Source organism: Camellia sinensis, chromosome 1 (genome assembly GCF_055761805.1).
Source record: "Camellia sinensis isolate YWXY chromosome 1, ASM5576180v1, whole genome shotgun sequence".
In the NCBI taxonomy this organism is placed as follows: domain Eukaryota; kingdom Viridiplantae; phylum Streptophyta; class Magnoliopsida; order Ericales; family Theaceae; genus Camellia; species Camellia sinensis.
Genome location: NC_138961.1, coordinates 236,179,100 through 236,206,862, shown reverse-complemented (window position 1 = coordinate 236,206,862; position 27,763 = coordinate 236,179,100). Strand labels below are relative to the sequence as shown.

Genomic DNA, 27,763 nt, shown 5'->3' with positions numbered 1-27,763 from the left:
ACTCTTAATCTCTACACCGCCAATGGGCTTCTAGCCAGTGGTGGGCCTCACATACGAGATGTTGTATAACTCTCTACAGCACTGCTTCAATAGCTTATCTGTACAACTGTCACTCATTGCAATTGTAGCTCAGTAGTTCTTCTCCACACCCTTAATGGTAGGCTAGATATATGAATTCTATTGGAAATTCTATATAAAAAAAATAATTATTATATCTCCATAGCCTTCTAAATTGTACCTACTATCCTTTTACGCTAGTTGATTTGAGAGAGAATGCAGTTACCATCATAATGGTTGTGGATTAAAAGATACACAAATCTCCTAATCATATGACGAGAATTTCAATAGTCCATATGAACCATATTAGAACTCACCAAAGAATTATCATTGCATGAAAGTAATGTCACATTTGCAAAGAACGTTAGGAAGCCCACATTTAGGCTCCATCCATATCTGCACATCTTACCTATGTAACATGCTGGTTTATCAAATTGTATGCATACTCTCATGTGCTTATCACATTTAAGATGTCTAACCACATAGAGTTCTGTCTCAACATGGCACATACACATTAAACAATGAACAAAAAAATGGGATAATCAATACCATTGACCCAACCAAGTTACATGATTTCCAGAAAGAGAGAAAAAAAAAAAACAAAGAATTTACATGAGGGAATCAATTACAAAAATTGCTCCTCTGCCACAACCTTCTGAAATATATGGCAGTACTGGTTTTGCATCAATATTCTATTACTTTTTCTGTTCTCAATTCTAACCTCCTTTTTTTCCCTTTCTTCCCCCCCTTCCTACATAATATACATGATGTTAGATTTACCTGTAAATGTATTTACAAACTACGACCACTGCCTACCTCTACTACTGATGCTTTTCCTCCCACTGTTATTTAGCCTCCGGGCCCCACTTCCACTTCCTCCCCAATCTTCATCGTCATCATAATCTTCATCATCCCTGCCTGCACCACGCCCAGACCTCCCCCCTCTCCTCGAAGGAGGCCGTCTCCTTTTGATGTTCGCTGTGTATGTTGAATAGTCAACAGTGTCTTCCTTCAAAGCAGTCTTGAATTCCTGCAGTGAAAAAAAACAGTTCGGATGGTAAAGACAACAAGAGTTCCATCTCAAAACAGGCCAATCGATTTTTACACAATGCCTCATTTTTTTTAATATTATGATTTTGGATTTTTTATCAAGGCGCATCTATCAAAATTCCTCCATTAAAAGAAAAGATAAAACTTGTTAAGTCATTAGAATGAATCCTAGCAATTTCTAATAGGATCACTGCTAGCGTCAAACCAAGTATGTCAAATGTCAATCAAGTGAAGTACAACGAAGCTTGTCACTGTATACTATTCAACTGTTGCAACAGACAAGGTAGAAAATCTATAAATGCAATAAAGCTACTATGCATGTTCATAACAATTTATATCTATGCTATTAAGAGAAGGGGAAAAAAAAAGTATTTGTAACCAAGCACATGGAAAGACACTGATCATACTTTCTAACAAAGATGCCCAAAGAGAACTAGATAAGTAAAAAGGTAGATGTTCTTCATTATGCATGAAAACTTTGCAGTGACTCGAAATGTCAGTGCTCACACACTACCTGATATCTTTGCAACACTTCTTCATGATTAATAGGCAGATCAATGCGTGTTTCATTGGTGTTGAAGGGAATGTTCTGCTTTGAGAGAGCCTCTCCCGGTTTTAGGGGTTCATTTGGAGAGAACTCCTGTTTAAAGACAGTAAGATATTACACAAAAATTAGGATCGTATATGCCACTCTAAAGCAACAAATCTAAGATACAAGACAACAGAAACCACTCCAAAGAAGATTTACCTGACATCGTGTATCATTTAGACCATACACAATTTTTAGATGCCTCTTTAGTTTCAGAAGTAGCTGTAGCGCAATAGCCGAGAGACAGTCAGCCTGTATAAACACCACAAATTTGAATGCCAAGTGAATTGCATTAAGTCTGAGAATGCAAATTTGAATCCATAGAAGACATAAAAAGCAGGACCTTTAAGATTACCTGTATTTTCTGCAAATCATCTTCAGATATGCCACGTGAATTGCATGGACTCCTAGAATGCAAATTTGAATCCACAGACGCTGAATGATTAGAAACAGGCTCATCAGCTGACTCGTCCTTAACTGTCCCATTAAGATCCATTGATATAGTATGACTGGAAACAGGTTGCGAAGATGGCCACTGCGGAGTTATCCCATTCCCATGAATTATCTTTGCATCTTCTTGTAATGAATGCAGAAAGGCTTTCATATTTGCTTCAAGTGTACCAGCTCTAACTTGTATAACTCGATTTATGGCATAAATCAAGTAAAGCGGCTCATCAGGCAATGTGAAAGGGAGTAAAGCAAGGATTTCAGTACAGTACCTGGGAAAAGCAAATTGAAGTCAATATATGTAGTAGAACCACACTACTCTAGGATGGGCACCAAAGAAATAACTCACATCAGAAAAGGGATGACTGAAGGATTCCAGCTTGGAGTATCGAATTTGCGCACTACCGACGACATAAATTTGTTCCTTGAAACACGATTCCCGCGGATCAGCTTGTAGATTCGAGAAACACCAAGCCTTGCATAGTTGAAAGAGCCATTATCGAATTTCCCTTTCATACTATCAGGTACCTTGAGTTGGACTTTTGGGTTTGAATTTTCAGAACTTCCACCCATGGACCTAATGAAAATAAAGGACATTTGAAGGCCATCTCCCAAACGGCTTTCAAAAAATGCTGGATACCTGGAAAGATGCTTTAATAGTTAGAATAATCAGATTAACAAGATACCCAAAATTTTGAAGCATATAGAGGGAAATACTTTTCATTCATATTCATCAGAAGATGATGAGCCAGCTTTGAGTTTGCCTCCTCAGGATCTGTTTCAAGAGCAATAAGGTATGGGACACAAGTAATAGGATGAACTAGACCTTGACGTAGCACAACTTCCACAATCTGCATTGATTAACATTTATAAAAATAAAAAAAGAAGTAAAGATTACAGTAGATACTGATAACAGTAAGATCATGCATTTCACAACATGAGAAACTCAGCCATTTATGAATTCCAGGCCAGAATGCATAATTAAAATGATGGAAAAATCAATGCCTCTAGCTTTCAGACTTTTGACGTCCTTGCTTTCATGTTTTCAAACTAACCAAATGACCAATAAATCCACAATAAAAAATTTTAAAAACATTAGTGTGAGACTTCCTTCTCATGTTTCAGTAAATAATTAATACTTCTGTTTACTGATTGGCTTGGTTGGGCAGACCAGTTCACTTATTTGAATCAAAAAAGACAAACAACCAAGGATAAGAACACGGACAAGATTTTACCTTCACAGCAGATTGGCGAACTTGTTCATTCACATCTAAACATCTTCCTAAGATGTTATCCCAATACAATTGAACTATTCCCCCACAGATATTAGTATCACCGGCACCTGCAGCAACAGGAACACTATGGCCACCATCTACGGAATAATTAACCGCATTATCAATGGTATTATCAGTTGCCATTTGACTTTCTGCATCAAGAAGATACTCGTAGATATTTTGCAACGCTTGCATCTGTAAAACAAATTAATTCAGTATATGGACAGAAAGTGAAGAAAGAAAACAGAAAGAGAAATTATTACCTTAAGTCGCACGTCAGTACTAGAAGAGAGTGTTGCCTCCAAAATTTTCCCAACATCCTTTTCCAACATATATTCAGGCCTAGCAATCAAAACATAACCTAATGCCTACAGAATTCAAAACTTACAAGTTAAATAAGACGAGCTAAAATCTCTCCCTCCCTTCCGTGGTGGGGGTGCACATGCACATTAATGGGCAAATGCTGAAGGGGCATACCTGCAACGATCTGACCTTTAGAACAAAATCTTCTGCATGAAGATACTTTTTAAACAAGTTGAGGCTGTTCTTGACATCTATATTTTTGTTACTGGAGCAGGATGTACTCAGCAAAGAGTTTCCATAACGAATAAGCAACCCAAGGCAGAAAAGAGATCGCCCAACTAGCTGGAATTTACAGAAATTCAACGATTTCTAAGTTTGTCAAGTAAATAAATAATTTCTCAGATAATCATCACAAAAAGCATTAAAAATTAAATCAACCAACGGAATAATTTATCAGCAAAAAAAAAAATACCCAAAGGTATAATTTTAAACTGCATACACAATTTTCTCTGCATAGGAAATGGTACATCAAAAGGGTAGTCCAAAGCAGACCATCAGCCATGATGCAGAATGATTCTGAAAAATAAAGCTATAAAAAGCTATGGTCCATTTTCCAATAAACTTTATAATAATCAAACTGTCTAGCAAGCATGTCCAACTCAACTGCGAATGTCAACAAACAGAGAAGGGTGGCCCAATGGGTTACGATATACTTTTCATATGAGAATAATTGGCAAATTAAAGTTTTCAATAGTTACAACAGTATCTTAAATTGGAAACAGAAGGCTTTCCAAAACAAAAAAACTAGGATAACAAGCATAGGCACTATAAGGTGAAAATATAGAAGATAAGGACAACCAAAACTAATAATGTTCAACTACCTCTATGACCTACAACCCATTGAGTGACAAGGTCAGACCACATCACAAGTATACACATTTCAAAGACATCTCTTAGGAGAGGGTGGAAGCAATTGTCCCTAGAAGATTCAGTGCTTGGGAACATGAAGCAAACATTGTGATATATATAGAACAATTCCAACAAAAAAAGCATGTAAATTCAAAATAATGCAGAAAACCAAAGTTTTTAAAGGCGAATGTGTAACGTAAGACATTTTTCCCCTCATGAGGCGAGGGATAAGCCTTAAGGTGTTAAGGCATAAGCATTTCAAATTTCAAAATTTTATATATAGTAAATATTTTAAATATTTTAAAACAATAAATAAATACATCCAACTTAAATATAAAGGTGTAAATACTTTTCTTCAGAAGGAAGCTTTGCTTTATTGAAAATGAAATTGATATTTTTAGCTTTAGTGATTGACTTCCTAACTGACCATTAACTTTGCGTTTTTTTTCTTGATTGGTCATTTACTTAATTTTTCCTATAGAATATAGTTGCAAAATGAGTTATTTTTTATATTTTACTTTTTTATGTCTAAACCATCTACTAGACTAAGTTTAACAAGAGCCTAAGGTAAACTCTTCATATGCGTACTCCTCACATGCTTATGCATAAAAGCCGTACAAGACGCACCTAAGGCACATGTCTCAAGACTGTGTGCGCAAGCCTTTGGGGAGTAACGCCTAAAAATCAAAGTTTTGAGGCGTTTTGCCTCAGCCTCGCCTCGCGGCGAGCCTCAGTAGAGTTTTTTAAAACTTTGTAGAAAACATTATTTTCAACTTTTGTAAGAAACAATTTACAAAGATCTCTTTCCCTACGAAAAGCCGATAATAAGCTGTTACAATTATTGCAGTGATTTTTTAACAAATACTTTTGTGTTCTAAAGAGGAAATTGTTTCAATTGTTAAACCCTTCTGAACCTTCATCATTCGTTGTGAAGAGAGAATTGTTGATGATTCCAACCAATCTATGGTTTGATGGCTGGCTTATATCTTTCTTCCTTTTTGGGGGAAAGGAAAACCACAGGAGGGCAAATGGATTTTTTGCTGGGGGAAAAAAAAAACAATACAAATGATGTAGTTATTTCAAAATATCCACCAACCTGCTTGTTATCAAATCCTAAGGCATCCAAACGCTTGAAAAACACCTGAACAAGATACTCTACTACAGCTGAACCTTTCCCTGCCACTTTACTCACAGAGCACAGGCACCTGAACAGAGAAGAGAATCAACTCATAAATATAATAAAGTGCAGAACATTAATTTTATGGAGCACACGTTTAAAATTATGCATCAATTCATTAAACCTGACTCAACCAAGAAAACAATATCTCATTTATGAGAAATGGCAGGGAAAAGATGCACTTATCTGGATCCTAACTCCATATATGGCTTATAAACCCATCATCATTACCTTGTTTATCAGGATTCTCTCAGAATAATGATATTTACCAAACCAAACCTTGCATCCCAATCAATTGGAGTCAGCTATATGAATCCTTTTTTGTCATTCTTCTATGTCAATGGCTATATACCCAGCTATTTTTTTACTACAACATCCCATGCCAATTTAAGTCTTTCAAGGGTCACTTCTTGTCAGTGTAACATGGTTTCAAGCAGAGTTCTTACAGGGTGGGATCTTTGTACTTCCTACAATTCTTGTCTTTTTTATTTTTATCTTTGTAGAGCATTGCACTCTCATGTTGTTATCGTATTATTTTTACCATCTTTCTTCATCTTTCTTGGAGATTAATCCTTCCTTTGTACCTTCTCCTTCAAATTTAACTTATTGTTTCCTGAAAAAAAAAAAAAAAAAGAAGCCATCCCCTTCCAATATAATTCCTTGTTTCCAAAAAACAAAGGTGCAGAAAATCATGAAGTATATGAATGTCTTGTAGAAATTTAATGTATAAAGAGAAAAAGAGAATTGTATTATTGATTGATGTTTGTAATTGTTGTATAGATATTTATTACAATGATTCATGATTCCTATATATAGAAGAGGGTGAGTGTGTAGTAGGTAAGGAGTAGGTGAAGTGGAGGTGGTAGTGGTGTAGTGGGTTAGGTTTAGTGGAGTAGGTGAGGTGGTAGTGGTGTAGTGGGTTAGGTTTAGTGGAGTAGGTTTAAGTGGGTCAAGTAGGTGGAGAGTAGGTGGATTTTAACAGTCCCCCGCAAACTCAAGGGGGATAGGAACTAACCAACTTGAGTTTGGAAAGAGTAACAAAACAAGAAAATACATAAAAATAAAAGAGGATAAGAGACACTGTATGGTCGTGTCAGACCATTGGTGAAGACACTGGATGGTGGTGTCATAACGTTGTAAAGGACACTGTATGGGGGTGTCATAACCATGTAGAGGACACTGTATGGTGGTGTCATAACGGTGTAGAGGACACTGGATGGCGGTGTCAGACCGATGTAGAAGACAGTTTATGGGGTCATGTCGGACCGTTGTAGAAACTAACCGGAATCAATGTCGGGACAGTTTACAGAGTCTTGTCGGACCCATGAAGGAGCTAACCGGAATCAATGTCGGGACAGTTTACAGAGTCTTGTCGGACCCTTAAAAATCGCACCCTCAAAAGGTGTCCAATTTTTCAAAAAAGGCGTGCCATCAAAAGGCGTGCCCAATCCATAAAAAAACGTGCCATCAAAATGCGTGCCCAATCCATAAAAAGGCGTGCCATCAAAAGTTGCGCCCTCAAAAGGCGCGCCCACTTCATCAAAAGTCGGGCCCGACAGAAAGCGTCGGGCCCGACAGAAAGCGTCGAGCCATCAAAAGGTGAGCCGGAGACGCGGCGACGCACGTGAGCGACAGAGCGGCGTGTCGGCCGCGTCATCAGTGTCAATATAAACCAATGCGGAGGCGGAGGAAACCAAACCAGACTGAAACCTCTGAACTTGTCATTCTGAAACAATCTGTAAATACTCTATCCAACCTTTCTCGGAAACACTCAGCAACCCAAAAAACATGGCCTCTTCTTCCCGTTCAGCTACCCAGAACATGGCCTCATCTTCCCGTGGTCTGCTCACTCTCTTTCCCGACCTCAACGAGTCAACAGGAGAGATAACAGGTGCGGTGGCCCGTAAACCTCAACCAAACACCTCTGGTTTTGCTCCGTTGAACTTTCCGATGCGGTCGGTGGAGCAAAAAATGGCAGTGCAAACGGATATTGAGGCCAATCAGTATACATTGAAGTCATGTGTGGAAACCATGACTGCGGTCACAAACTTGTCGCACCGGCTGCAGAGTAGGACAAATGAGGTGCAGCAGTTAAACGCCCAACTGGCTCTGCTCCAGCGCATGTATAAGGATGCGCGAGCAGAGATAAGTGTGCTAAAGGCGGAAAATAAGGAGCTGAAGCGGAAGGCCACCGTGATGTTCCGATTTGGAGGTCCGCCATATGCTGCAGTGGAGGAGTATGGGGGAGTGAACGTGCTGGGCGGCGTGGAAAACACGGAGGCAGCACCGGCAAGGGCCGCTCAGGACGGAGGCAAGAAGAAGAGACCGGCGGCAGAGTAGAGAGAAAAATCCCGCCTGTGGATGTGGTTGTTTGGGTTTGTTTTTTGTTTTTTTTTTTTTTTTTTGGTGTAAAATTGTGATCAGGGCGAAATCCCGATAGAAATAAAATGAGTGTATTGTGCAAATCCGAATGGCTTGAAGGTACAAGACTGAGCAGAAAAATTAGATGGAATGATTTTTTTTTTTTATTTTTTATTTTTTATTTTTTTTTTTTTTATTTTTAATAATAAAAAATTGAGGTTCAAGGAAAAGTTGGGCTGTGGAAAGAAGAAAAAGAAAAAGTAGCACCCACGTGAGTTCCATCCAATTTTTTATATATATAAGATTAAAAAAAAAGGTTTGGACGGTGGAAAAATATTTTAAAATAGAAAAAATTATATAATATAGTTATCTCTTTGAAACTATATGCTGGTGTTGATCAAAAAAGTGGGCCAAATTACCAATACCGCCAATCTTGTAGACATCCTGAAGTGGGAGACGAAGAGGCTTGTCTGATGGCCTCTTGGGCTCTGTAATCATGTCGAGGGCATCAAGAAGGGTTGGGCCCTTGTACCATGTTACCGGTGTAGAAGACACTGTATGAGTGTGTATATAGACTGCCCAAAAGATATACATGGATATAGATATCGAGCCCTCAAAAGTCGTGCCCTATTTTGTGGCTTGGAATAGCAGGGATTGAAACCAGACGCAAGGAAGGCCGGTGTCGCGACGGAGCTTTGGCAAAGGGACATCGACGTGCAAGCGGTGGTGGTCTCCGGCGACTGAACAGTAGTGCACTCAGAAAGGAAATTTCAAGGTATGTGTAGAAAAATTTTAGCAGATTAGGTTGAGGTCCGGCGGACGGCCAAGGCGAGGTTGCCGCCCGCCGGTGAAGCGAAAAATACTAAATGCTTAACCTTGCTCTGATACCATGTAGAAATTTAATGTATAAAGAGAAAAAGAGAATTGTATTATTGATTGATGTTTGTAATTGTTGTATAGATATTTATTACAATGATTCATGATTCCTATATATAGAAGAGGGTGAGTGTGTAGTAGGTAAGGAGTAGGTGAAGTGGAGGTGGTAGTGGTGTAGTGGGTTAGGTTTAGTGGAGTAGGTGAGGTGGTAGTGGTGTAGTGGGTTAGGTTTAGTGGAGTAGGTTTAAGTGGGTGAAGTAGGTGGAGAGTAGGTGGATTTTAACATGTCTACTACTCACTCACAACAGCCAAAGATGCATACCGAAGCCCTTTACTTGGCATCATCCTCAATGGCAGTTTCATAATGTAAGAACATAACAGCACAACAATCTAGTTGTACAAGTAGCTATCAATTTGCACCCTCAACACAATCACGAACATGTGTTACTATGTAAATCAAAAAATTTCGTATACTATCACCATGCAAACTATTAATTATAAAAAAATTAAATAATATAACACATATATGTCGCTGTCATGCTGCATATGTTGTATAATTTAAAGCGGATATCAGAAAAGCATTCCTGTTGCATATAATTAATTAATCCAACTGCTAATATAAATTATGGGCTAATTTGTCAAGTTAATTACTCAATTAGGTGACTGAGAACCTCGAATAAAAAACACTTCCAAGATCTAGTAAACAAGTCAATAATGTGTCAAAATGAAATAACATGTGAAATGTAAATTACTTGATGCAGGCATGGACAACTGTCAAGAAAGAATGCCGAACAATCATCTGCTTTAGGTCTTGTTCAAGTTCTTCCACAACATTTTGAGGAAGCTTTCGAAGCAAGGGCAGAACAGAATCAATTACAAAGATTATACTCTCTAGTAACTGTGCTATAACTCGATTATCAGCCTGAACACAAGTAAAACTGAGTTAATATGCATGATCAAAACTCTCTCCACACTCTAATACAAATAACTGAAGAGTAAACACATATAAAAACATCTCCCCAAGTTACATATAGAAAAAACGTATACACATACATTAATGCATATGCACATATATATTAACCAAATTAATCACAATAATGAATACAATACCCACCACAACGAAAGTTGTTACATTTTTATCACAAAGTACAAGATGAGGGAAATCATAAATCATATGGAGTTACCCCACCCATAGCATTTTTTTTTTTTTTTTTTTTTTGGGGGGGGGGGGGGGGGGGGGGGGGGGGGGGGGTGTTTGTTTCAATACAAAATCAATGCCTCCCAGTGGAAGACACTAGATTCCAGTAACAGCTCAAACTCAAATATCACACTGAATAGTGGACTCGAGTTCTAGATTTTAGCATGTTAGGCAGCCTAACATGAAAACCCTGCCAAAAAGAACAAATGGGGACAAAAGATGAAAGAAAGAAAAAATAAAACAAAGAAGGAAATAAAAAATGAAAAAAAAGAAAAAGAAAAAAGAACCAACAAAAAACAAAAACAGAACATACAGAATAAATACAATTTTGTTTCAGTGAAACAAAATTTCTTGAAATGCAATTCCTTGACATATGACCAAGTAATAGATAATATTTATTATAAATAATAATAAATAAAAAAGGTAAAAATGGAAATAGCACGTATATATACCATGGTAAAGATGCGGCCTAATTTATATCATAAATTACTTTTAAAACACAATTTTTTTAAGGAGAAGAAAAAAAGAGAATAAGTAGGCAAGAGACGGAAATTCCATCAAAGACATAATGAGTGTTCTATAATGAAATGTGAAACTGTAGATAACCTGACTCCTTAAATATGGCTGTAAAGTAACCACAAATTGGGAAGGATCAGAAGCCGGAGCACAGAGTGTAGGATCCACAACACAAAAAGCATGCAAGAGAAGCACATACGGAAGTGTGCGCACCTCTTCTTCGTCATTATTCATTTCCTCTACCTGAACAATTACAAGTTTCTCAATGTAACCTGTTTACAAGAAAAAAAGAGCACCAAAATTATTTGGAACATTAACAATCAAGAATACCTGCAATATCCTTTCCAGCAAGAATTTGCACATTAATTCACAACGCTTGCGTACAGATGCAAGAGAGACAGGATTTATACCAACAGCTTTAGCTGATTGTGGTAAAAAATCAAGGGCTAAGTTACGCTTAATGACACTAACAAGAAGTTGATGATTTGGCATCCTCCTCAACATCTCAACAATCTGCTCAGTTTTCTTAGCCAATTCCAATGGAACAGAACTACTACCTCCAAAGAGACGAGTTTGCGAACCAGAAGGTTCCTCAAACCAGAATTCATAAAATGTCTTGCAGACAAGATCCTGAAAGCAAAAGAGAAAAGAGCGAGTTGGAAACCAGATAAACAAATTTTATGCAGGCATTTATTTATATAAGTTTGTATTAACGATGCCTAGGGGTGCAAAACCATCATACCCTTGAATATAAAGCACAGACCTTAGCTACACGAAGTGGGGGCCAGAGAAAGAACATGAGAGCGAGGGCATATAAAAGTTTCAAAGGTCAGGAGCCCCTATCGGAGCATGTATATATAGAAGTTTCTAAGATTGGGAGCACCTACGGGTGTGTATATATTTTTTATATTAAATATATAAATATATTAGGGGTGACCATTGACTCAATGGTTAAGACTTAGCCTAATAACCTTGAGGTTATGCGTTCAAGTCTTGGGGCCACCACTTTGTGCATTATGCCAAAAGTTAGGTGTGTACTCAATCTTTTCCCTCCCAAACACACATTAATGAATATTAATTGGGCCTTGTTTTTTTTAAATATATAAATATATTCTAACAAATATTTTTTCTGCTTAGTTGTAATATGTGTAAAAATATGAATAATTCTTAGAAATCAGTGTCATTGTCAACTGCAAATTGTCTTTGTCCAGTATAAATAAATATTATGTAAATACGAAGTAACAGAAATTTGAGTTGGCTTATTTTCTCTTTCCTGTTTCTTTAAAATTAGTGGCCTTGTTTGGTTTGTATTTCTCAAAAAATTTTGGGAAAAATTCTCTACAAATAAGTTTTCAAAAGTAATTAAACCAAACAAATTTTCTCAAAAAAAATTTTCAAAACTTGTTTGGTTTACACATTTTCCAAACAAATCTCTCTCTCATACACATCAAATCAATCACTTTTTCCAAAATTCTCTCACAAAATAATTTTTCAAAACATCTTTTGAAAAAAAACCAAACCAAACAAATTTTCGTACTTTTTATCTCAAAACATGTTTCTCAAATACAAACCAAACAAGGCCAGTATGTTTGAGAGTTTTTATCTAGTTGGGAGCAAATTTCTTCTTTGACGGGAGCAAGTTTCTTACTTGAAAGTGCAAAATCGAATTTGTGAGTAAGAAACGTCACCCCAGTAGCAATTTCCTGCTACCAAGGCGCAGACAAACTACACACAAGAATTAGGTGTCCACAAAGGTCAAAAAAAGGTATTTCCCATTCCATGAATTAATTCCTTTACTCCTTGAAAGGACCTCCAGTGCCTTGCCCAAAATGCACCACATAAAACAAAGGGTGATAGCATCTTAACTCTTCTCCTTCCTTCCGCAAATTGTGGCCCCTCTCCAACTATGCATCAATTCAGCCACCAATCTGGGGAATACAGCATTCCGTATACAAGTATGGACTCACAGAAACTGTTATCCTACTAATTTTATAGCCCATGTGTCGTCTTGGAATTTGCATTGAATCATTAACGAACTTAAACACAATCTGTGTTTTAAAAATAAAATTAAAAAAAAAAAGCCAAAAAAAAATAAAATAGAAACAACATATCAAAAAACATCAATTTATTTCACCTATCTTTCTGGTTGCCTTCTCCATATGTTTTCAATTATTATTCATCCAACAATGAACAAATAATGGATATCAAAGATGAAAAGGGGAAAAAAAAGGCCAAATATTGCTTACCAAGCACTGAAAAAAAATCATTGCAGACAAATGAAATTGTCTAATCATAGAAGAGTGACAAAATTCAGGGTGATTATTAGAAACATCAAATTCATTGCATTGCTTCAGAACTACCTGAATACTGGATTCATCATCACTAACACGAGAAATAATCTCAATGCAAGCCCTCGTAAATTCTGAGAAGTTAGCATTTGATGTGCACATCTCTCTTATGATTTTGATAGCCCGTTTTCGAACACTAACTCCAGTATCCTTTATTCTCTCAGCAACCTTCTCAAAATACTATGCAAAAAAAAAAAAAGCATGAGTCAGTACAGCATCTTCATAAAGTCTGAGGATGGGAAGGTTCAATTTGCAATACCTTCAAACCAACATCAGGATGAGATGCAATATGCCGACCAACAAGTTCCAGTGCAGCTTCTCTGACAGATATAGCAGAGTCGCAAAACCTTCCTTCAACAGCCGTTTGGACAAATTTATCACATAAAACCTCCGGATCAGCTTCTACGATAATACTAACCTGCTTTCATCAATAAAAAAAACAGAGGAGGGAGGATGAGTGTCTTCAAAAAAAGAAGAGTTCTCCATTAAAAAGACATTTCTTCATAATGACAAAGGGCTTTTCTACTTACAGCTCGTAATGCCTTGGCACGAATCACGGGAGAATTCTCCCTTAAACTTGCCTGAAACCGATTGCATCATAAAAATTAATCATTACCTCAATTAATAATACATACATGATACATCAAACAATAGATAACTTACCAGAAGCATATGCAAAATCTTATCAAAACCTCGGGAGAACGAATTGTTTTGTCCCAATGCTAAAGCTATCTTCTTGACCGAATCCCTTGTCAATAATGAAGAAATAATCCCAGAGTTGCGCACAATGGTTTTTGACTTCAGTCGTGCAAGGTAGTGGTAGAACTTCTGTTGGGAGTTTGGATCATCCTTGTACCATAGGCAAAGATAAAACCTGCACAAAATTATTTTAGAAATAGCACCAAACAAAATGCTCAATCAATTTAATAAAGGAAAATGGATACATTGAGTTACAAACCAGCGGGTGAAGAGATGGACATCATCAGCGGAACCACCATCCTGGAGGTAGTTCAAAAGCATCTGCTGAACAATCTCTACTTTTTCAATTGAATCAGTAATTTCAGATGATTTTTTTGATGGACCACTATTTTTCGTGCCGTCATTCTTGCAATGTGATTTGCAGTATGACTGTAAAACAATAAGTTGTTTCCTACAGTCACAGAACTGACAGTACCAACCACGGCTAGGAACTTCATGTTCTATAACTCCCATGCAGTCTGCATGAAATAATCTCTGACAACCTTGACATAAAAACAACGGTTTTTCAATCCTTCCATCCTTACACAAAGCACATGCATCATTTGGGTAACTGCATTCAACATTATCTCCACTAATCAACTCCTGCACTATCCATAATTTTTCCCTCCTGTTAAGGACAGAATCATGTTTCAACCTTGCAGCAATCGTACCAAGGAGGTCAATGGCCATGGAACGTGCAGCAATATCTTTGGATTTCAGCCCAGCATTCTGGAGTAATAAGACACAGAGAACCTGCAAATAACTGTCCCTTAACATGAAAACAATACAATGCAGTCAAGAAAAGGTAAGACACCATGCATCATACCTCCAGAATGGGAGCAGAAGCAGGATATTCAGGCAGATTCAATGTTGTAAGCAAATCCAAAACAAGGTTCTCCATCATTGATTTCAATTCAGATGCATCCTGAGTTTTTGTACTTGTAAATCGCTGAAGGACACGACTCCAAAAAAGGCAACACGTTTCGGTGACAGCCTCATGGCATTTGGTGGGGTCACTGGCATCAATTAAGACCTCAAAAATAGGATTTCCATTTGATGCTTGCCTTAAAACCTCAGGAAGATTTGCGCTAGAGTGAACCAACTGAATCAGCAAAGCAGTGATCATCTGAATCTGCCTCTGTTCCTCATCAGGTAGATGATAAGTTCTGGGTATTCGCTTCGAGAATGGTAACTTTAAAAGCAACTGAAGCACTTCATCTATCACATAAGTCCGATGCTGCAAGTATGTGTAAAAAATCTGCACCAACAGTAATAAAGACAACAACAAATTCAGATCAACAAGCAGTTGTAAATTCATTTGAAGCAGAAGCGACCAACCCAAAACAGAGAGCATGGATTTCAATACCCCACTAATTAGACTAATTGCTTTCAGTTGCAAGAGCTGGATATTATCCACCAAGAATGTTGTGAAGCTTGTCTTCAGCAATTGCATAATGCAACTATCTGATAAGCGCTCTATTGTCAACAAATCCTTCAGAAAACTAAGAATGGTGCACAGTTTTTGGAGTATGGTGTTCACAGCAGCAGAGACCCTAACAAGGCCAAAACATATAGACCTTAGAAAGAAAACTCATATTAGATTCCAAAAATATTTGCATGCTGTTAGAAGAGAGAAAAACAGTAATAAGCACACTTGTTCACTGATGATTTCTTCACTTTCGCACTCTTAAAAGTACGCCTTCTCTTGCTTGCAGAACCAAAATCAGTATCAGCCTCCTCATCTTCTTCACCTGAAGATCAATGCAAAATAAGCATAAAAAAAGATAAGGGATCAAAGCCAGTCACTAAACATTATCACAGCTTTCATGCACAAGCTTAATTACCTACCTTCAAGAATCCCATTTTCACTAGGCTTGTGCAAAGCACGATATGCTGGATCACAAGCTGACATAACGTCCCCAATTTGATGCTTACAGAATTCCAGAATTCTTTCAATGATCTGTTATGGTTATACAACAATCACTCAAAAAGTCATAATTCCATAAAGAAGCATGCACAAACACAAAATTAAGTTTCCAAGGGATTTCAAATCAATTTGGGAACTTGGTAAAAAGCCACCAAAAAAGCCAAAAAGTCAAAAAGTCAGCTTTTTACCAACTTCCCAAAAGGGGTGGCAACAAGCTAAAAAAGCCAAAAAAACCAAAAAGTTAGTTTTTTACCAACTTCCCAAAACACTACTAAATATTGCAGCAACGCTACTAGATGTAACACATAAGTTGGAAAGAACCAGTTACCTCTTCTTTATAGAGTTGCTTTGGCATGTCATTATAAGCCATTATGGCTAGAGCAGCATGAATGGACTCAAGAGCACCACAGACTGATGACACTACATCTGAATCTGACTGTAATTTAAAATTAATATAAGAACCATTAAAATGACTGCACACACAAAAAAAAAAAAAAAAAGAAGCAAGAAAAAATACAGTGACACACAGGGAAAACAGCTATACACACACATATATATATATTTCCATGTTGTGTCTAGACCATTTCCTTGAAAGATATATGTCCCTCTCCCTCAAACCTTTGTCCTACATTACATACAAGATTGTGCATCACAGAGAGTTGGGGAAACAGATTCCTGTAACTTTCTTGTAAACCAAATGGTTGAGGAAAAAAAATTCCTTCCTACACTATAATCACTCATGGCAAGAACTTCAAAGGAAAACCGGTTACCATGGGATTGAAAACAGTCTGGTCTGGAGAGATTCAGTTAGTTGTCCGAAGGAGGAGCAAAAGCACTTTAACGATTCATTATCAAAATGTCAGGGGGCATGAACCGATAACAGTTCAAAGAAAGATTCTGATTGCAAAAAATTAACTCAACAAAAAAAGAAAAATATAGTTCTAAAAATCTCACCCATATTTGTTAAATCGGGATTTGTATCGTGAATTGAAATGACCTCGTACCGAATCGCGAATCGAATTGAATTGTGAATCGTAAAGATTCGGCCATTTTTTCTAAATTACTTAAAACATATATCCACACATTTAGATGTTAAATACATCTTATGAATATAAAATATTTAGACTTAAATTTATGAAAATATTATTTTGAATGATAATCACATAGTTTAATAGGTAAGAAGGTAACAAAGGTTCCTATGTAAGATCGCCATCTTACCTTTTTTTCTTTTTTAGATATGTCTTATCAACCATTCTTAATAAAAAATAATAACCAAAATACACAAACTATCAATATCTAAAGTAATAATAATTAACGATATTGATATTTGGACAATAAGTATACATACTTTTCTAAGTAACAGTGAGTAAATAATAAGAAAAAATTATTTAGAATCTTTTATTTTAAAACCTAAAATATTTTAAAAGATATAACTGATCTCAGCAATAGAAAATTCATAGTTTAACTTTAATTTTAAACATCATTAGAAGATATATTATGATTTTTTAAAGGAAAAAAAATGAGAAGAAAGGTTAAAAATATGTTGGGTCTGATTAAATCTGATTGGATCATATTAAAAACTCCATAATTACTAAAATAACAACAAATCATGTATATACGATAGTTATTTTGGTATTAAACACTACTAGAAGTTGTATTATGTAATTTTCACCAAAAAGATGGACAAAAAAAGAGACGAAATATGTCGGACACAATAATTTCAAAAATTGCACGAATTGTAAAAAGTGAATCGAATCGTGAATCGATTGTGAATCGTACGATTCACTAGAGATTCACTTCCAAAATAGATTCACCCATAGATTCGGATCGATTTTACAAAAATTGTGAATCGAATCCCGAATCGTAAGATTCTGATAACAGAGATCTCACCTGAAATTCCTATGAAAAGCAAGCATCACCCAATCCCTACAAAAGCTTCAAAAGGAGCTAGAAGTTTTCTATATTGAACTCTAGAACTCTCTCTCTTTAATTCACTGAACTACAATTCACAGGTTTGTCTCCTAATTTTACTAGAACTACAATGCCCTTCAAGAACATATAAAAGCCAACCAAAACAAGCATAACAGCAGGCCCAGCAGCAAACTCACAAGAAATCATAAGTCTGAACATAAATATGAAATAAAACTTGACTCACAAGTCACTACCAAAAAAGGATGTGAAAGGCGTGTCACCCCTGTCCTCAATAAAGTCCACCAACAAAAGCGAAGATTGACAAAACTCCTCCATTTAACAAAAATGAATAGATCTAAGAAAAGCAAACTTGAGTCCATGTATGGCAGTCTATACTACCTCAAATGTTTGCCGATTTCATTCTCTCTAAAGGAACCAGACTGAAACCACCTTCCATAAATTATTTCCTTTGGCAAAAAGGCCTAGATCTTAATAAGGACAACATCCCTTGTTTTGGGCTTCCAGAGCTTATTATTTTTGTTCAGACCTTAATAGATGCAACATCAGTGGCACATAAAAAAAGTCATAGGTGTTACGGTATGTGAAAACAAGAGGATGCCAAAATACACACTCTCATCAACATAAGAGATTGAATTTCAAGAAATGATATTATGACTACTTAGATGAGTTGATAACCAAAATAAAAAGCCAGTTACCAAAAAACAAACAAAACAAAATGACAGTAATTTTACAAGACAGGTAGTGTGGGAGTAGAACTACACCAGGAAAGAGCCAAACCACAAAATAGAGATTCATAATTTGGATTCATTAGTATATATCACTATGAAGGACGCAGCATAAAAGATGACAAGGAACGATTTCAAGGGCATCAATTTTATAATGCACATCAAAAGGGAGGATAGCAGAGTTTAGTAAATTAGGGAGTCTCTTTAGTTGGTTTCTTTGTTATCATTGCTTGATTGCATTTCTTTGGTCTCTCAGAATAGGGATAGGAGGGTTTGGAGCATCAATTCTTCAAGGCTTTTTTCATGTAAATCTATGTTTGAGAGAGTCATCGCTGTTCCTTCTATTCCTTTATTTCCTTTTCATAAAAAAATCTGGAAAGCAGTGGACCCTTATAAAGTGAAGTTCTTTGTATGGTCCTTAGTCCTTAGCTCACGGGGGTGTCACAGCCAATGATATCCTTCAAAGAAGAAGGCCCAATCATTCTCTTGGTCCTCAATGGTGTATTTTGTGTAAAAGAGATGCGGAATCGGCGGATCATCTGTTCCTACATTTCTTGATGGCTATTGCACAATTGCAGCGTCTCTTTGGCCTTTGTGATGAGCCGTGGGTTGCTCCGAGGGTGTGCACGCATTTGTTGCTGATTTCCTATGGAGGATTTGGAAGCAATAACAAGGCCAAAGCTTTGTGGTCTTCCATTATTTTCGCTCTTTGTTGGACCATTTGGTTGGAAAGGAATAGCAGGATCTTTAATGAAAAAGAATCTGAGGCCATACAACAACCCCCCCACCCCCCCCCCCCCAACCCTCTGCAAGGACATACCCCTTTCCTTGATTATTAGGGATTGGGTGGTTGTTTGTCACTATATGTTTAGTTGTCTCTTCCTCAGTTTTTAGGCATCGTTTGACAAGTTAACATTTTAGCAAAAAAGTCAAAAAGTTACTAAAAAAGCTAAAAAGCCTATAACCTATACCAAAAAGTCAAAGATTCCATTTTCTCTCTACTTTTTGCACATCTTTTCGTAAAAAGTCAAAAAATCACCCCAAACATACTAGTTTTTTTTACCTCATATTTCAGCCAAAAATCAAAAAAAATAGCCTGTTCCCAAACGAGGCCTAAGTTTCTTGCTTTTGTACAAGTACTTAATGTCCTCTTGTTTTCATTTTTTATCTCAATAAAATTGTTTTGTTGCTCTTCAAAAAAAAAAAAAAAAAAAAAAATTATTTGTTCATTTTAGTAAGGTTTTACTACCCACTTAAGGAAGGCCATAGCCGCATAGGTTTAGAAGCTAAATCTACTCATGTTGAAGTTCATTACATATTTTACGAGTTAGTACCATATTAAGATTATTTCTATTAAGGCTTGTAGGTGCGCTGGCAATAAAAATCTATCAGAATAAATTCAACAAAGATCTACGATAATAAATTCAATAAGACCTATGTAGCATAGATAAAGGGCACAAAGAACTTACAAAACATGATAGCAACAAGTTGACATGGCAAGTAGGATACAGAAACAGTGATAACGCCAGAATATATTAATACATTCACATAGCTTTTATCCGTATTATATAAGGAACATGCAAACTAATTTATTATCTAAATATTTCTATCCAAAATTACATATATGAACCTCCACAAAAACCATGTATACAATGCATAGTTCGACTGCTTCCTTTCTTACTGCATTTTTTCCCCTTAAGCTTTGTTACTATATTCTTTTCGTATTTTTGAAGTGATCAATTGCTTATCTTACTTTAGGTTAGTCATGTACGCAATGTATTCTTTTAGAAATGTTTTTAAGATTGCATAATCCCCAAGAATGCTAGATTTTTTTTCCTGTTAAGAGATTCACAAAATCTCCTTCAATGTGTCTAATTAAAGCCAAAAAAAAAAACAGATCTCTCTTTAAATAACATTTCAAGTCACAAGTCTCAAGTCTACAAAAATCCAATAAAGCCCAAATATTTCCCTGGGCATACATAAATTATTATCGGTGCTTCTTTTGTATCATGGACAAGCATTTCACATTACTTTGTCTCCACAAATCTTCAATATACAGCTTGTATCCTATGTGGCCTTTCCATTTACAATTGCTTCTTTTTTTTCAAGATAGAAAATTCTCTATAAAACAAATAAATAAACGCTGAGTCATGAGCTGCAATCATAAAAGGCAGAATATTAGATACAAAAACAATTTGATGACCACTAGGGACAAGTTGACCAAATTTAACCACAAGCAATGTGCATGGCAGAAATTGCCATGACAAATGACAGTTTTTTTTATTTAAAAACGATTACATGTTCTAGCTTTTTTATAATTATAACTAAAACTTTTGAAGAAAAAGAAAGCTCAAACAAATGTAGGCAAACAGTAAAATTTCAACAAAAGGCATTGCCCGAATTTGGTAGCCTTATATAGCATTTTGGACAAACCTGGATTCAGATGAAGAGAGGATGGGGGTGGATTAAGTTACACATTGAATACAGTTAAATCATATTCAAAAAAAAAATAAAAAATTCCAGCCCTTTGCCTAACCTTGAAGTCAAAAAAAATATTTAAAATGTTAAATGCAATTGTAAAGCCAAAACTTAAGCATGTCTTCATCAGTTGAATATTACACTTGCATAATAGTTATATCATAACCACTCCATGTTGAAAATTGGGCAAAAGTTGAATAGGATACATGACAAGAAATTCCAAGAAGAGAGAAAAAAATCAAGATATGATGCATATTTGCACAAACAAATTCCCCAAATTATATCAGTTATAGGGAACTGTGCATACATACTTAATTGCTCCCAACTCCCTCACAACCATGTTACCTAACAAGCAAAATATCATACTTCCAGATTCAAAACAAAATCAATTCAAACATTTAAATCATATCCATTAACTAAAAACTTGAAAACAAACTGAGGAACTTCATATCTGTCAGATGCATGCTTCGACAAGTGGATTATTCATGTCAGACACGTGACATGGGTATGACCATGGGAAATTGGCAAGCTCAATTATAACTAGGGATGGCAATTTGAAACCGGCCCGATGGGAACCCGATCCCCCGATCCCGATTCGAACGGTTTTTCCCCGAAAAATACCCCCGACGGGACGGGGATGGTATTTGAAAATTAATCCCCGATTAATTTCGGGCCGGGGACGGTGACAAGTGCCCAATCCCCGCCCCGGCCCCGGCCCGCTTGTCCCCGACATAATATATATATATATATAATATATACTGAGTCTGTCTTTCTATTCTATATAATATATACTGAGTCTGTTTTTATATTCTATATAATATATAATATATGTACTTTCTATTCTATATAATATATATTGAGTCTGTCTTTTTCTATTTCATTTAACATCTACACACTCTCTCTCTTCCCTCTCTCTCTCTCTCTCTCACAGCCTCTGATCTCTCTTTTCTTTTCCTCACCGTCTCTGTTCTCTCTCTCCCTCTCACTCACTCAGAGTCTCTCTCTCACTCTCTCGCACATCTCCCCCTCTTCAGCGCCAGCGTCTCTGTCGCCTCGCACCGCCGTCTTCCTCCGTTGTTCGTCACAATCACCGTCGCTGACCTCCGTCGTCCATGGCCACCGACCTCCGTCATTCGTCACAGTCACCATCGCCGATGTCAGATCTGTTTGATCACATACAAATCTCAGATCTGTGTTAATTGATGATGATGCACACTCAGATCTGTGTGTATCTTTGTTTGTCTTTTTTTTTTTTTAATTTTTTTTTTTTAATGCTCACAGTGTTGTTGTTGATGATAATTTCGTCACTACTTATTGATGATTTTGTTGATGTTGAAAGTTGTTGAAGATGCTGAAACAGATTGGGCCGAGGAATTTTCGGGATCGGGGAAACCCGATCACCGTTAGGGGGCGGGGATGGGGACAGTGACAGGTTCCCCGTCGGGGATCGGGGCGGGGGACGGGGATATTTTTACCATCGGGGATCGGGGATGGGAAGTGTGATCCCCGCCCCGGCCCCGCCCCGCCCCGTTGCCATTCCTAATTATAACATATTTCCCCAGCAAGACAAACTGGAAACTTACTTTCAACATTTATGATGAGGTAAAATTCGCAACAGTTGTATTTTGGCAGCATTTCCATGTCTCAATATTCAAGGATCATGCAAACTTGAAACGATATACACACCCACACCGGACACATGTACACAAGTCCATGTAACAGACTCTCCACAGTTTCCACCAGAACTCATCAAAACATGACGAATCCAATTATACCTCAGTGAAGCATAAAAAAGCACGCCAAATCTTAAATTAGGTTGTAAGTATTTCATAAATACACAACATCAGTAAGTGGAGAATATTTTCCATTTTGATGTATACCACTGTGCAGCATGCATGGAAAGCTCATGTAGTGAGACCATATGAAAACGTCAAGGAACTTAGAAAACAATAATTAATGAGATATAGAAGAAAATAGCAACCCCGCAAAAATCCTATTAGTAGACAAGCACAAAGTTCCAACACAACCAGGAGAAAAAAAGAATGCAACAATTTTTAAATATAAATAAATAAAATCTGTAAATTTAAACTGGACAATTGTGCACCCCACTACAAGCAGAACAGAAACACAATGGTTGCAAACTTACATTTTCACTTTCATTAACTGATAAACCTTCTGCTCGATGAATCTGATGATCTAAAACCCTCAACAGTCTCACAAGGACATCTACAGGAACCAAATGTAGGAATTTCTTTGCTCGGATTGATATAATCTCATTCACAAGCATTCTAAGATCAGCAACAGGCAACTGTAACCATTCTGCATCATCCCGGTCATCGCTAGGAATTTCTGCTCTGCCACATAAATCCTCCAAGAACTCACAAAAGACTCGAATAGCAGCATCTAAGCAAAGAGACATCAAAGTTAAGTTATTCAAACACGACATGCAAAAGCAAACAAGAAATAAACAAACATAAAACTAAGAAAGAACTAAGTTAACCTTGAAGCTCAATGGGATCTGGAGCAGTTGATGATGGATATTCATCACTTCCTTTCTTCTTTACTTTCGGTTTTCTAGAAGATGTAAATGTGTCCTGCAATTTACTAACAAATTTAGGAAACGCAAACAATCCAATCAACAACTGGTTTCATAAAAATACACACATACGTTAGCAAGAACGTAGTCAGGCTGATGATTATAAGTTCCTCCAAAGTCTCTTTGCGGTTGACTAGCAATAGGTAGACTCTCGTCAAAAGGCTTTTTTTCAGATACCGTACTACTATAAAACTGTTCCTTGATAGGACCTGAGAAACTTAAACAGTGCAATAAACAATAAGCGCAGCAACATTAATTATCTTCAAAAGATCTCCACTCCGCCATTTGGAAAGAGACAATAGAGGCTTACTATAATCTATAATATGCATAACCTGAATGAACATCTTGATGAAAAAACTTAGCAAAAAGGAAAATTTGTGATTAAATCAAACCATCATGCATTAAAACCCAAATCCCTATGCACTAAGAGTTACATAGAAGCATACGCAAAGATGATGTTAGAAAAACCAGACCCTGAAGGCTGTCTAGCTGCAGTCTGACCTGAACCAGTCACTATTAGGGTCTAGTTTATCTTATAAAAATTAAGTTGTATAAAAAATAAAAACAATGCAACTGATTACCAGCCAATGAGTACTCAAAGAAGATATTCAGAAATGCTAGGATCACCATTTTTAGGAATCAAATCAGATATGCCACAACAATGCTAAGATGTTCAACTGATTACTAGCACGTCAAAAATTTTAAATTACATAACATCTCCAGTTTTAGGAATCAAATCAATGCATGATGGATTCAAACCCCTCTCAAAAGAACCAAATTACACAACATCTCCATTTTTAGGAATCAAATCAATGCATGATGGATTCAAACCCCTCTCAAAAGAACCAAACTCATAGAAAATGTTAAATAATGCTAAAGTATCTCCTCTAAGGAAACTCCAACCTACAAGAATGACCACCACTGTTAAACCATCCAGACCTGGAGCTATGCCCCATAACCATAGTTAATTTCAAGGCAATCAGATCACTTCACATGGCCCCAACCCACATTTTTGCTTGCACCTTTAACTTGGACTAAGTTACTCCTAGGTTTTTGGAGTGAGCCTCAGGCAAGTCCAAGCCCAAGCTAGGCCGAACTCGCCTAGGGCCCCTAGGCTAGGCTAGGTTTGTAAATTTCGGCGAACCCAGGATTTTTTGGAAGTCCAAGCCCAATGGAACAAATTTACACCCCTAGTTACTCATATCAATCTTATTACTTTATCTACATTACAAATGTCCTAACCATTTCATCCCCTCATTTTACCTTCAACTAGTATCATTTCTAACTTTCAAGAGAGCATTTTTTCATATTCTATATTTTCTTGTAATATTGCTCCACCAATTCAATATCCTTATTTTAGTTACACTGACTTTCTGAACATGCTGTAACAACACAACATTCTTTATCGCAACCTACAAACCTTATACCAAACTAACATAATTTTCCTTCAACCTAATACCAATACTACAATCACCCACACCCGTAGAACACTTTCTCATTTCCTCCTTCATGGTCCAAGTTAAACACATAGAATCGTAAGTTATCATTTTAAAATTTTCAAATATATATATAAACACTATTAAATGTCATTAACCAGTGGTACATTGAACAAGAAAAGCTGAATCAATTGATTCAAATTACATTTATTTTTGTAAAAAAAAAAAAACAATGGTAAGAAAGAAAATAACATAAATAAGCAGTTTAAATACTTTGTTTACCTGGTGTAATGCATTTGAATGCTTCAGAATTGAATTGAAGAACTTCATTGTAAAGATCTAAAGGCTCTAAAAAGCCACAAGGAAGACAAGTTGCTTCAGGTCGAAGATTCCTGCAAATAACACCCAATGAGACCGTAGGACCACAGCACTTATAGCAACATAATGTAAAAATCGAAACCTTCTAAAAAAATAATTCTTTTTTTTAATGTAAAAATCCCAACATACCAAAAGTGCATTTTTTACATATTCCTTTATCTTTATCGCACAGTCCACACAAGAAAACTATACCAACGTAAATGATGGTGACATATGACAAGTTTTAGAAACATGGAATCAAGCTGCCTTGGTTTTATGTTGAAAATTTGAAATATGTCTGCAAAAGTTACTGATTTATAGTTTAATCTAGTAAAAGAAATATTGTGGGGACTGCAAGAAGAAAGATGTTGAAATTGGGTGGATTTCTAGAGTGTCAGGGTGCAAGAATTGTAGCAAAAATAGGCTGGATTTCTCTTAGACAATAGGGCACTCAAGGGCTTATGGTGAATGAAAAAGCCAGAGGGTGAGGCAAATGCTAGGGTTTGCTTTGGCTTGCTTTGATGATGTTTCGGGCCAAAAAAGAAGACTGATCTTGGATGGTGTTTGTGAGCAGTAACTTAGAATAGTACAGTTCTTTAATGTGTATAGAATAAGGAGAAAACAGAAAAATAATAAAAGATAAAAAAGCAATGCTAGAAATTATAAAACTAATAACCCTTTACAAGTTCCTAAATTCTAGACTTACTGCCCCCAAAAAAAAAAAATACCAAAAATCATCACTTAACCCAAATTAGAACCTGCAAACCAAAACCACAATCCATGTCCAGCAATTTTGAAAATTTCCAAAATACCCATGACTAAAAAAACATAAAGCAAAACCAGCAATTAACTAAGTGAAAGTCGAATGCTAATTCTAACATATTCTCGCTTCTGCATCTACACATAACTTTTACTTGCAATTTAACAGTAAACAGGCAGCTGAGCTGACCATACTTCACAACAACAACATTTACAAGCGCAACTGCAATAGCAAGTCCTCCCCAACTGACAAATTGTGGAAACAGCTAGAATAAATGAGAAATAAGTGTTGTCATTGCTCGAATAACATGCATTCAGCGTTTTCTTCTGAATATTTATCAAACCATTAATCATGCAGTTCAAAATTCAAATTACATACACAGTTTATTTCAATTTTTATATATATAATACCAGAAAATTTTTAAGTATTAGAACTATAAGAGCAAAGACCACTAATACACGCTAGTATCCGATTCCATCGATAATCGATATTTTGAAACTGTGAACTACAATTGAAGCTTAAAAACAATAAATGACAACAAAACTAGCAGCTAAAACTCACAAGTAAGAGACATCAGCTGCTCGAAGCAGATCAGCGATCTTGCTAGCCTGGTTAATCACATCATTTCGATTCAACGACCTCGAACTACTCCGCTCATCGAACAACCGCAGCTCCTCATCGATAGCGCCGCAGAACACCGGCAGCGACGGAAGAGGCAAGCACGGCGCGACTTCGGAATGGACTGTGTTGGGGAGGCTGATACCTCGGGGAGCTCCGTCGCCGGAATTCGACATCTGATCAACCGGAGATCCAACAATACACACTACATACACATCTACTACTGCTCATTGAGAGTTCAAATGCAGAGAATCTGATAGATTGTAGCGCGAATTAGGGTTTTTAGTGAGAGGAAGTGGATTGGGAGAGAAGGTGAGGAAGCCCTAGAGAGAGAAAATTATGAGAGAGAGGCACATGGCGGGGAAAGAGTAATAGCAAAAAAATTGGGATTTTTTTGCGGAGGCGAGTCGGAGATAAATAAAAAGTGAGAAAAAGAGTCCAACTTGTGAAGTTACGGAAATGCCCTTTAGCTGTCACTTTGCTGTTTAAACGCGACTTGCTTTTGTACGCTTTTGTGATGCTGCAAGCTTGCTATAGAAGTTTTGAGTCAACTGGTTAAAACGGTAGTTTCCTAGTCTTCATTTTGACTGTTTATTTATTGCAATTTGCAAATAACTTTTTTTTTTCTTTTTTTTTTGTTTTCGCAAAACAAAAAAGTGTTTTTGCTTTCTTCGTAAATGGAAACTGCGTGTCTGCATTCGTGTGATGTTACCTGGCAGAACAAATATTGACACTGGTGCTATGAACACGCTATATAAATGTAAAAAAAGAATAATAAATTATTCATAAATTGAGATTTATTTTAAATATAAAGATAATTTAATTTTTTGTTGATAGATTTAAATTATAATTTAGTTTAGTCTTGTCATTCGTTGCATTCATGTGTATCATTTTGTGATTTATTTTGTATTTTTAAAATTAATATTTGAAGCGGCAAAGATATCTTATAAATAAACTTAAAGTTTAATATCATTATTCAAATTTTAGGTTTCGTTTGACAATTTTATTTTTGGCAAGGGTAGTGTTTGGAAACTGAGTTTAAAAATATATATATATATATATATAAGTAATAAAAATTATTAAATTATTTT

At 36.4% G+C, this 27,763-nt stretch overlaps 1 protein-coding gene across 6 annotated transcripts; it reads right to left on the bottom strand.

The window, feature by feature from the left end:
* Window positions 1–579: 579 nt before the first annotated feature.
* Window positions 580–27,073, bottom strand: EMB2773 (PHD finger family protein). Of its 6 annotated transcripts, none has more exons than XM_028217234.2 (28): window positions 26,616–27,073; window positions 25,220–25,329; window positions 23,574–23,718; window positions 23,406–23,499; window positions 23,052–23,308; window positions 16,099–16,206; window positions 15,692–15,803; window positions 15,498–15,594; window positions 15,210–15,420; window positions 14,670–15,101; window positions 14,064–14,596; window positions 13,769–13,979; window positions 13,636–13,686; window positions 13,365–13,523; window positions 13,118–13,285; window positions 11,088–11,387; window positions 10,848–11,000; window positions 9,796–9,965; window positions 5,726–5,834; window positions 3,895–4,062; window positions 3,681–3,785; window positions 3,379–3,612; window positions 2,861–2,994; window positions 2,493–2,783; window positions 2,052–2,415; window positions 1,856–1,948; window positions 1,622–1,747; window positions 580–1,087 (listed from the first exon to the last, which is right to left on the bottom strand). In XM_028217234.2, the coding sequence occupies exons 2-28, from the start codon at window positions 25,231–25,233 to the stop codon at window positions 857–859; spliced, it is 5,070 nt and encodes a 1,689-aa protein (XP_028073035.1). In that variant the 5' UTR covers window positions 25,234–25,329; window positions 26,616–27,073; the 3' UTR covers window positions 580–856. The 6 variants fall into 6 exon arrangements, with proteins under 6 accessions (XP_028073035.1, XP_082754892.1, XP_028073031.2 ...); XM_082898766.1 differs by having other exon boundaries at window positions 15,210–15,396; XM_028217230.2 differs by having other exon boundaries at window positions 23,574–23,710.
* Window positions 27,074–27,763: the final 690 nt, after the last annotated feature.

Bases quoted from the DNA above. Each gene is read 5' to 3' on its own strand.
- EMB2773 (XM_028217230.2), bottom strand. From the start codon at position 26,848: ATGTCGAATTCCGGCGACGGAGCTCCCCGAGGTATCAGCCTCCCCAAC. The intron at 15,102-15,209 runs GTATTGAAATCC...CTGTTGGTGCAG, and splicing joins CAATTAGTCTAATTAGTGGG to ATTTTTTACACATACTTGCA. The intron at 9,966-10,847 runs GTTATCTACAGT...ACTTGTGTTCAG, and splicing joins AGCCATATTTAAGGAGTCAG to GCTGATAATCGAGTTATAGC.